Genomic DNA, 12,279 nt, shown 5'->3' with positions numbered 1-12,279 from the left:
GTTCCCCACAACTTGCAATCCATATGCTACGCTAAAATATAATGGACAGATCAGACTTTACTTATGTCCGACTCTCTGCAAAAATGTTAATAAGCATTTTTCTGAAAATATCATACTATTTCCACAATAGCAGTTTAACACTTAGAAGTAACTAGTTGGCCTAATAAACATTAATAAGTAAACTGATAATTGAACTATTTGAATGCTTTGAGTGTTTGGGTTGCCAGGTTGTGGAAAATATCTGCACCTTCAACTTGACCATATAGTCTTACATAACTTAGTTTAATACTTTTTTGGTAGTTCTTTGGGAAAATATTGACAACAGAGAATGGTTTGACGTCTGATTTTGTGGAAAGAAGCTGCAGCTACTTATTATAAAGTAAAAAAGAAAGTTCTTATTAATGACTTGCTTGTCATCAAGCCTGCATTTATACTCTAAAAGTTAGAAAAACTTTAATTTTCTAATAGACTTAAGTTGGCACAGTTCTCCTTCTTTACAGCATTTTATTAATCTGCCAGTAATTAATACATGGTTTATTAACGTAAGTCAACTACTGTCTGAAAATACCTTTAACTGTTCTCTTCGCATTAAAAGCTTCACCTCCCAAATTGGATCTAATAGATAGATAGATAAATAGATAGATAAATAGATAGATAGATACTTTATTGATCCTGAGGGAAATTCAAGCATCCAGTTGCAGTAACATACATTGAACATACAATACAAAAACTATATAAAAAAATAGAAAGTAACTAGAAATAAAATGTTTTATACAACTATAAACTATGTTAAAAATATAAAGTGACCTGTTAAAAATATAATGACAATTACTGAAGCCAACAGCTTCTAACTAAACAAATAAAAGCGTTTAAAAAGAGATGAGAGACAGAGTTGAAGTGGGCAGGCTCCCAGACTCAAGGCAAAGTTCCCTGCAGAAGAGTCCAGCAGGTTTACTGGGCAGTCTGCCCTCCTGCATCGATACACGAGAGAGAAAATAATGGTCTGTAGAGGAAACGACTCCCCTTGTCCACATCAGTTGGACAATTATTCCCACAGAGGGGTTTGAGGTCGCAAACTATCCATCTGAGAGGTATTGACGCTTGACCCGATATATTGTACTAGAAAGAGGTTGGGGAATCTGATGGAGCGTGCAAATCCTGGACCAACCGAGGCTTAATCAATGCAATTTTCCAGCCTTGTCTTTGGCTTAGACTTACCATAGTATGGAGACTTCAGACACTGAATTGCAAGTACTGTATATCCACACAGCCTTCAAAACTATTAAAATAAACACACTGATCTGTGCTTCCATTTATAGTCTTTACAGAAATAGCTTGAATTTGCTCCTTGAGGAGTCTTTCTTTGTCTTTAAAGCTATGTCTCTTAACTAACAGCTGCAGATAATGTCCTGTATTATCACACTCAGCAGTGCCACTTTAATTAAAAGCTGGGAACGTCTGCTTGAGTATGTTGTTTGAATTTGAAGTCTGCATATTTAATCACTGTATTTTTGGCATAGGTAGTTTTTTTCATCAATTAAATGAAGCTGTGAAATGTGGAGGTCTACGTCTCAAACAAATTAGAAATTTGACAACGATCTAAAGCAAGAGACTACCAAACTCTTGATTTACAATAGAAGATGAAAGAGCAATAACTATTGTTTTTAATTTGTCTACCTTCCTTTCTGATGGAGGTGCTTGCAAGTCAGACTGGGAGTGTTGAATCGTTGAGGAAAGCCAATGACAACCCCGGTAACAACTCAGCCTACAGGAATCTGAATCAGCACTGCAGCGCCTGTGCCAGGGTAAAAAAAGAAAAAAAAGAAAAGAAAATGAACCCTGTGTCAACCCTGACCTTGCAATCCAATTTTTGTCTGTGCTTCCAGTCTCCCAAATTAATTGTGTTGTGCAACTTTCACCTCAAATATGAATTTATCCTCGCATCTCTCCCACAACTGCACCCACGTTGTGCTGATCTCACCTTGTTTCTCTCGCCCTCTCCCTCTGACCCTCTGCTCCAGTATTACTAAATTATTGCCTTTTGTGTGACCTGTTTTAATTTGTATTCAACATGCTCGTCATCCTTATGTTCTCTGCTCACCATCTAAATTTTAATCTCATTTTTCAGGATACTCCTACAAAACTATGGCACTTGCAAAGAAAATATATTATTGTTCTAATCTTACTGTCTAATTACTGTCTTGTAGAGAGTTGGAGGAGACAATTTTTTGGATAAATAGGAAGCTAGGAATTATTTACCTAACCATACCATAGCATACCCGTTTGTTATCCAACAACATCCATCTAAGGAGCTTTAAAGCTCATTGATTAACTAGTTATATTGTGTTTCAGTTCAGTTTGCAAACAAGCCAGCTGTTCCACATCGCTGTTTTCAGTATTTACACTGAGTTACGTTAGCCAGCTGCTCCACATACGCGTCCATTTAACCGAGTGGTATCAATCATCTCTCAGCTAATGAATAATAATAATAATTGCCCTAATGTCGCATGTTTTACAGATCTTTAGCTACACCTCAACACAAAACAGCCATTCCGCGCATCTCCGCAAAGTACAACACGTTAGTCAGAGCAGCCTCAACTAATCTCATGCCAACAAATCAGAGTAGCGTATAGCTGCTCCAGAGGGCGCAGAGTGGAGTCGATGAGCACCTATTATCTTTAGAGAAACGCACCATTAGACTTTAGCACATGATGTACTGTATCGTTTAAGAAAGAGTAGGAGGGATAATTAAGCTGTGCTGGAAGAGCTACAACTCCCTATAGCCCTGTTCGATGGTGTAATTTGTCATTGGGGCAACAGATAGTTAGTAGCCATAAAGTTATTCACAACCAGGCGAGGAGGAGAAGCAGGAAGTTTACCGTAAATTAAGTTAGCAGACTAGCCTCAGATCCTAGCAAAGGGAAGTAGGGAAAAGTTTTTTTGTAAGGACTGAATGAAATTCAACAGTAGGAGACAGGTGGAGACGGGAGGGAAATACATTAGTAGCTCTTGATGTTTGACAGGAGCTGTTGGTGTCTCTCTAGCAAGCCTGTCCAGCACTGAGATGTGAAGGTCGGCAGAGTACCGGAGAGCTGCCAGGGTCAGTGAGAGAGAGGTGTACACAGGAATCAGAGCCTTCACCGTTCTTCACACTGACTACTAATCATCCAATTTAGATCCCACATCTTCACTTTCCCCTGCTAAAGTGAATCTCTCAAAGTGTCAGAGGGCTGTCAGAGTTAAGCTGCATGTCTATTAATATTCTCTTCAAAGGGCGGGAACAGTGTCTCATTCACTGTAAAAAAAAATAATAATAATAATTTAGAAAAAAGTGTACTGCCATTCATCAAAGCATAATGCCAAGCTTTTTTGTGAGTTCATGGCTTTAATATTTTGAAGCATTTTATTAACTGTTTGAAAGGCCAATCATTCTGTATCTTCAAAAAGAGCTGCAAAGGAGAGATGGAGGTTAATTTTCTGGATTAACAGAATGACACATTTCCCTTTCCCTCCTAATGAAGATGCCCTCTGATTTGACTCATGTTAGAGAAGCTTCGAAAAGCTTTACTGATTAATGAGAGTTTTAAAAGGTAGTAGGTGTTCAAGCCCCCTTCACCTGCCTCTCATCAAGCATCTGTTTTTTTTAAAAGAGGATGTACTTAACCTGGTAATGTTTGAAAAACCCATAAGGTTCATTTAATGACATTTACCAAGGACTTGTCCTCCTGAAAGTGTCTTATAACTCAGACTGGATACAAAATATTAATTTACTCAACAATGCACAATAAAAGTAATTTATTAAAAGTGAAAAAAATGTTAAAAACGCATAATCTTTTAACAACAAAGCAGATGCAGACTGATCACACATTAAAAAAAAACTTCAACCCTTAAAAGGGCCCATGTCTAACCAAACCAGCAGTTACAGTGAATTACATTATGTTCTCAAAGTCTCAAAGAATGTGCCGTCTTATTCATGAATATTTTTCTTGTTTTTTACACAAAGGACATTTGTCATTTCTGGCTACCTAGACACAGTGGCAACTTGAGAGAGTTTTTTATGCTGCAGATGGAATCTTTTTTTAATCTAAATTTTTAAGTGCAGTCAAAACTTCGTGGGTTTCTCAAACATCTCTAAGTATTTAGCTTTAAGAGAACTGGATGCTCGGAGCCGTGACTCAAATGTAATGGTCATAATGTAGAGGTACAAACTGAGGCTGCTTTTATACACCATTACCGACAAGCCATTTACTGTTCGGTGGATGTTCCCACTTTGTTGCACTCTGCTACCCCTTTGTTCTGCTACATCCCAAATACGTACGAGAATCAGCCTCTGAGCGGAAACGCAAGAAGCTGTATGCTAATTCTCTTTGACAGCAAGAGGCCAATCTGTTTCTCGCCTCTGCTTGACTCCACAGGAGGAGGAACTGGTGAGGGAGAGCCGCGGTTTTTACTTCAGGGGTTACGGACTGGGTCACTGCCTGCAGACCAAGGATGGTGCCGCTGTGGAGGGAGCCACCGTGTTCGCCCCCCCGCCTCCAGTTACTGTGTACGACGGAGGAATGATTCACAAGCGTTTTGTGGACCGGGCTAAACGCATTGACACCATATCTAGAGCTGTCTTTCCCTTGAGCTTTCTCATATTCAACATCTTCTACTGGGTCACCTATAAAGTGCTGCGACATGAGGACATCCATGCAAATTTGTAAAACGCTCTCTGCCACCTCCAGATGTGACATTTTAGTTTTTTTTCTTCTCAGAACCAAAACTGCCTGTAAGATCTACATTACAATGAGGAAATGTGTTAAGAGGCACATCTGCTTCTCAGAACCACTGCTAAAAATAAACACTTTGTGCTCAGGTGCGTCTTCAGGATCTCAGATGAGGAGTGATTTAGACAAGAGACCAGGTTAAGCTGCGTGGCTTCAGGCTGGTGTTGTTTGCGGTTGCCCTCTCGTATCTTGGTTTGATTCGTTGGATTACAGCAAGAGCCAAAAACACTGTTGGTACTTGTGGGTTATTTATGACTTTTGTTTCTGAAGATGGATAAATAGAGTTCAGAGAAATTGATCCTGGCTGAATGAGAAAAACTGACTTGAATTTTGACACTACGCAGCTTTGAATGAATGTTTTTGAAAATTAAAAAGATAAGGATTTTTTTACAACTTTACATTATCAAATGGTTACAGATGGGTGTGGGCGGGAGGGGTCTTTGATATTTATGAATACTCAGTAAGTGATGATAATTAAATTTAGGTATGTGTAACAAGAGATTATATATAACAGTGTATAAAAGTGTATATAAACAAAGCTGTTCATTAAACTGCACAAAGCACAAATATGTATTTCCTTTTGTCTAAATTTAAATAAATTGTTATTCTGCCAGGAAACCAGAAATGTTGCTTCTCTTTGAAAAGATATGTACTCAGAAATGTACTTTTTTATGTACACAAATCTTTTGCCACAGTATAACCACATCACATACAATTACATTTCTGTTCCCCTATTTTAATAGCCTCCATCAGTTCAAAAGTCCCAAGAGTAAAGAAACAGACTCAAACAGAAGATGGAAATCAAAACGTAAACGTTGCAGATGCAGATGCAAAACAAGTTATCCTTTCACATCAGCTGTGGCAACGCTTTTAATCATGACCATGAAACCATTCAGTTGCATTTCTCCGGAGGAATTTGCGTCCCGTTTCTCTCCCAGTCTCAGGAGTGGTTTTGAAGGTGTGGAAATGCAGGGATGTGGTGGAGGGGCGAGCATCGCCAGTGAGGGACGACGAATGGGTTTTTTAATGGGAAATCAGAGGGTTGTTTTATCAACTAATGAGTTCGAAAGGGGCTTGGTGTTCCACTGCTAATGACAATGAATTCACAGAGGCAGCTGGAGCCTACTGTCCTTTTGTCGGCAATCCTAATCAACTCCTCTCTATTGTATGGTTCCCCTGGAAATAAAAAGAGCGTGTGTGAATCTGTAAGTGTATATGTGTGCGTCTTCAGACTCTTGTGCTTCTATTCTGTCGTCTTTCTGTTCTTATGTCGATATAGATTTTTAAACTTTATCTTGCGTTATAATTGTTATTGTCCTTTTTGGAATCTTAAACTATTAAATTACCGTCACAGAAAAAAGTTTGAAATCTTTGATGCGCTGACACAAGAAAAAAAGCAACAACAAAAGGATCCAGCTTATTGCCTCACATAGATGGACACCGCTTGACACATTAAGTCCTTCACACTTGCTTCTAATAGCTTAAGTAGATTTTCCCTCATCGTTTATTCCCAAAATATCTGAGGGCATCAGTTCAACTTTTTGAGAAATATTCTTTTTTGTCGGACACCATTGCCATTGTCCTGTCTCGGTGGGTCTCTGTATAAAGGTAACCGTATATTGTGACAGTTCTTGTTGATCCTGGTCAAGGTATATCAACAAACGTATTAGATGTAACAAATGCCGGACACCACATCTAAAAAGCTGGACATTGATCAAAGAGCCACTAATACAGCTCTCAAATGATACCATTCATACTCAAAATATGTGAAAATTCATATGTTAAGGTCCTCTTGTAGGTCATTGTAAAATTTGGATCTTTTGAGCTGTGATAAAAGACCAAAAAGTTGTTGCTGATGATATCTGGATACATACATACTTTCACAAAATGTGCACTTTAAATCTCTTAGTACCCTCACTCCACCTTTCACAGTCGGCCTGTAATGTTATTGTTTTGATTCTGTTGGATGGGGGGCATTTATGGCAAAATAAGAAGCTTTTCTAAATCCACAAACCCTGACTGACACACGCAAAATAGGCCCCTTGATTTCTGCCACAATGCACTTCATCGCCTCTTCCAGAAAACAGCACGTCCTCTTTGAGCGTGCATTATTTTGAGGAAGACTGATGGATTCCAATAACACAAGATCTTCACAACTTTCATTACGCACAAAATCCCAAAAGTGTGATAACGTTTATAAATACAACCCTTAACCCATCACTTGTCACAAAGCACCCAAAGAGAACAGCTATTAGACTTGCTTGATTTATAAATTAACCCCAACAGAAGGATGGACTCAAATGAAAACATTAAATATTCATTGTTGCAGCTTTGGATGCAGAAGAAGTCCTTCTCTAAGGAACACTCAAGAATGACACACACATGTTTAAGACGTGCGATTGTGAACAAACAAGCATGCAATGAGGAGGAGAGAAACGAATGCACCTTTGATACACATGCTGGTCATCATGTCGCAGGCGTGCCCTTGCCGTCTCCCATGGGTGTAATCAACATGCTTCCCCCCCTCCCCATTTCAGCTGAATGTCAACAGTGCCACAGCTAAAACTGATGTGCGAGCCTTAGGAGAGCTGCCTAAGACCTGCAATCAATACTGCTGTCCCTTAAAGCCAAGCTTCTCGCCCTTTCACACACATATAAAAAAGGGAACTGCACAGGCAGACATAAAAGTTCTATCCATTATCTTTACATTTTTGGCTCTCTTATTTGGTTGCATTTAAAACATTTCCTGATCAAAAATGCATTTTAAATTGAACTGATCACACACAACTAGTAAGGAAAGGTAAAAAAAATATTGATGACAGAATTTCAATTGGGGGATAGGTAGTACCAAACATGAAATAGAAAAGAAATATCCCTGACTTCCCAGGAAACTGTGTATCCCAGTGGACGAAAACTAGATGAAGGAATAACAGTTAAACTGAACATTGGCTGCTGATGAGTGATGAAGTAATGAGACAATGCTACACATGTTACCTTTAAATAAATGAGTGTAAACAGAGGAAGCTGTTGGCTCCACACAGCATTATGGATGCAAACCTTGTGAATGTCGCCCAGTACATGGAAAGAGATATCCCTGCACTGTTAATACACATTATTTTTCCTGTGAGGCTGCTTGAGAATCACAGCTGCGTGACTGGTGCAAAGGTCTAATGCATGTCTACTGAACGATTGGTTTCTATAATCCTAGGACAGAAATGCAGTTGTGCTCTTGTGTTGGTTTAGTGTCTTGTGGGATTTACAGTATAAATATATATTAATCAGAAAGTGTTTGATATAGCTACAGCTATATAGCACATTTCCTGAACAAATAGTTACCAACTTGTGAATAACTCAAAGTACATTTATGTGTCACCTTATCAGGGGTATTACTGTAAATATACATCCCTGCTTTTGCACAACTAAATATAATAATGGTGCTTTGACTTGACATTTCAGATTTTGATTGAAATTCAAATTTGCCATTAAACCTTTAAAGTTAAAGGCGTCTTATTTTTAATTTCCACTACTTTAATTTGAACATGCATTAAAATTTACAGTCACATTAGCCTTCCGTTTAACAAATTACCCTGACACTCAGCATGGAAAAGATTTACATTATATTCAGGACGCTGGTGATGAAATAGTAATGACAAGAGAAATCTAAAGCTTTTAAACAATCTATGAAACTGAACAGAAACTGTTTTACAACGGTTTGAAGACAGTGCTTGTGTGTTTCTGCTGGCTGATCACGTGACATTTAGGTCGAACTCCTTCCTCAATTCTGGGAATCGACCAGGAATTTGAAGAGAAACAGAAAACGCATGGCTACATACTACTGCTTCAAGTGAAGTGGGAGAGAGAAACATTTGCTACGTGTTATTTAAATCCAGACTCAGAAACTTGATTTCCTTCTGTACAACACGATACTCTAAAAAAACCTTTAACCAACATTAAATCTGAGAAAAAAAGATGTAGTGATGTTAATATACTGTCCTTTAAAATCTCAGAATTTGTTGACCTTGAATGCTTCAACAAGAAGTACCGAGCGCAACGTTTCTACAAATGTTTCTTTTATTGTTTTCTAGTTTTTCCATTTATACTTCCACTTCCAAAGGTTTCCACAGGCTATTTTCAGACCCAGATCTGTCTCAAGGCTGCTGGATCAAAACCCCAGACAATGTATGATGGCACCCACATCCAGTAGTAGGTTGAAAAAGATGTGAGAAGGGAGTAGACACGATGTTGTCGCTACAGTGAGTAATGCAAAATCCATCAACAAACATTTCTGCAGTTATTCTTGCACCCACGGGAGGATTTATTTTTCTTTTTTATATATATTGCACTGGATTCATTCTCTCAGTTCGAGCTCTGTAGACATTTCTGCCACCACACCTCTGATAGACAACCTTTTAACATGAGCCAGATAAGTAAGGCAAAGACAAATGTAAGCAAACACATGATGCTGAGGAGAGCTGACAACTCCACCGTCTTTGCATGAGTCAAGAAGGTTGATGCAGCTTTGATGTACCAGCAGTTAGTTCTCTAAAAGACGGTCAGATAGGAATCCAGGCTCCTCTTCTTCTAACTTGAATCACTTCTCAAAGTCAAAGTTTTCATCGATTTGAATAATGAAGTCAAGGAATCTTGCTTCTTCAAAACACAGCAGGAAAGCCTACATTTCAAGCAGCACTAAAAAAAGTCATTCTTGTATATACTTATACTGGAAATCCTATGTGGATTCATTTCCACTAATCCCTTGCTGTGCTTCCACATTTCTGTTATTCGAACATCTGTGAGAAGCCCTTCAGCTGGGAACACTGCAGCTCAGGGTTTACATGGATGATGGCTATAAACGTACATGCGCCTCGCATTTTCTTTGTCGTGCGAACAGGAGAAACAAGGAATTAGTCCCTTCCCAGGCCTTCTATAGAGAGAATAGGCATCAGTCAAAATTATGTCAAACCCTTTTTATTCAAATTCTCATGCTGTATTAAGAGATTCACACTTTCTAGGGAAGAGCTTATCGGAAGATTGAATTAGGAATGACAGAAATTCTTCACACAAGACGGCGTAAAAAATTTTTAAAGGCTTTCATGAAGTGCAACATACTAAATATGTGTAAGAACTTTGGGTAAGACCATAGGTTTAAGACTACGGCCATGCTATGATAAAAAAAAAATAAATAAATAATGAATTAAGAAGTAGCAAGCTAAACCTTACATTTCACATAAGGAAGAGCAGAATATAAAAGATGGATACAGTTTTAGTAGTACTGAGTCCAGGCGTTTATTTAATTTGACATAAGAAGCTGGGGTAAAAATCTAAAACTGAATGAACAAAAAAAGAAAAAAAACAACATCCGTAAAACGTAATATCTTTTATGAAGGTGGTTCAGATCTGGTTAGAGGGCATCTTGTTGTTAGCACTTACACCAATTATTTGATTTAACTTACCATTTGGTGATAAATATTATGCAAAGGGCCAGTTATTATCTGTGTGCACCGGCAAGCAGGAAAAGAATGAGAAGAGCACCGGCGGCTAAAGTGCACACCATGATTAAAAAGGTGTGTTGGATAAATTGGTTAAGAAGTGGGCAAGATAAGACTTAGATTTCACATAAGGAAGAGCAGAAGGTCACTCGTTCTACTCTGGCTCAGAGGATGTGCATTAGGGTAGCTGTGAGCTGGTGGTTAGAGAAACAGCTTGGGGACCGTGAGGTCACTGGTTTGATCCTCATTATGTCCATGGCTGAGGTGCCTTAAGCAAGCACGTAAAAGCCCCAAACTGCTCCTTGGACACCATGCAGAGCTGCCCACTGCTCCAAGAATGCTGACTTGAACGGGTTACATGCAAAGAGCAAATCCCTTGTATGTGTCTACATACAGTATGTATATGGTAAATACAGTTGGTTTGAATTGATTTTAAGGTGTCAGATGCTTTACTGATATTAAGTACAGCAAAACCTATAATTAACATCACTAAAGCATCTGAAACCTTCATCCACCGCTTATAAAAAGCACTTCATTATTGTTAAGGCTCCTTCTTGTGTATTCTTTGCTTTACACTTGAATGTTTTAATTGCAGTGAAGAAACTGCCTGGCCTAGACATAAGTGCTGACATGTGAATAGGAGACAAGTCATCTCTGCCTGTTCTCCTCTCTTGCTGCTATTTAAGTAAACACAAGATTTTTTTTCTCCTCCTCCTTTTCTGCCCCGTCCATCAGGCACAACTGTCACTACCGTTAATGCCCAAGAGAGCGAAGGCGGGAGACGGTTCGCAGCCCTCTTCGTCTGCTGCTCTGACACCGATTCAGTGTTGGCTCTGTAAGGTGAGCCAGGAGGGAAAATAATCTTTTCCCCAGGAAGACGATGCATGTATGTGCCTGAGGGTGCGTGTGCGTGAGGTTAATACAGCTAAATGTCTCCTGGCTTCTCACCAAAGAGACAGAAAGGAATGAGAAAAAGAGACAACTGTGGACCATAACTTTTATCACTTTTCCTTCTGTGACTCGGTCCCTGTCAATTGAACATCACAGACTGTGATTGTGTTTTGTAATGTTTCTAGGCATGCATACACAGAAATGCTTTTATGATGTCACTTTCCAGTTAGTTTTGGGGATTACTTCTTACAGTCATGCTGCCGTTTCAGAGAAAATATTTTTATCACAAGAAACAGAAAAAGAAAATTCCTCGAGGCCTCCATCTTCTCTGGAGGACGTCTATGAACTAACAATGAGGATCTTATGAACTTTAATGATGCAACTCCACAGTTCAACTCAAAATCACACACCTTCCTCTGACTTCACTCTGTGTTAGCAGACCAGAAGGCAAGATACTAGCTGAAAGCTGAAAACACAGTTCAACACCAGTTAAATACCACCTCAAAATGGCTCCTGTGTGTTTCAGGAGCCTTTATTTATGACAATGATGTGTTGCTTCCAGCCTACAGGATTGAGATGTTACCACAAAGTCTTTATGCAAATTTGGCAGCACACAGAGAAAACTGATACAGTGCAACCTAGCATGACACGGGACAATTAAGCTAACCGAAGAAGCTGCAGCATTGAGCTCAACCAAAGAAGAGGAGTGTAAAAGTAGATGACTACTAGTTACAAACATTGTCCACCCCACCTATGACGGCTTTTTTTAAAAAAAAAAAAACAACCTACCTTTCAGATGGTGTTGGTCAGTCTTCTGGATGGTGATCACTTCCATCATGTACAGCTAATCCTCTGCCATTTTAGAACTGTTGTTCAATTCTTGGGAAGCCTGTGTCCAGCCGGGTTCTTCCGTAAATCTTCATTTTAAGGCATGTTGCTGCTGTATCCCCTGGAGGTTTGATCCCGGTAGATTCAGTATAACTTCTCATTCTGGGACATTATTGTCACAGACCATGTATAGGCCAAATGTACTCTTGTTAGTCATATTTGTGGGAAAAGAAAAAAAACACCCATCTGTAAGTCACTAATACAGTCTCTTATCCTCAAACTGATACAGTAGAATCAGTCTT

At 39.0% G+C, this 12,279-nt stretch overlaps 1 protein-coding gene across 1 annotated transcript in view; it reads left to right on the top strand.

The window, feature by feature from the left end:
- The window catches only part of glra4a (glycine receptor, alpha 4a), a 59,129-nt gene extending 54,074 nt beyond the window's left edge, over nucleotides 1-5,055 (top strand). The window contains exon 9 of the mRNA XM_084549684.1: nucleotides 4,416-5,055. Within this exon, the coding sequence (XP_084405810.1) occupies nucleotides 4,416-4,706 (291 nt within the window). The 3' untranslated portion in view covers nucleotides 4,707-5,055. The remainder of the gene's footprint in view (nucleotides 1-4,415) is intronic.
- The last annotated feature ends 7,224 nt before the right edge of the window (nucleotides 5,056-12,279 follow it).

This window comes from Chelon labrosus (assembly GCF_963514085.1).
Source record: "Chelon labrosus genome assembly, chromosome: 8".
Lineage (NCBI taxonomy): Eukaryota > Metazoa > Chordata > Actinopteri > Mugiliformes > Mugilidae > Chelon > Chelon labrosus.
This window is presented reverse-complemented; position numbering and strand designations above follow the sequence as displayed.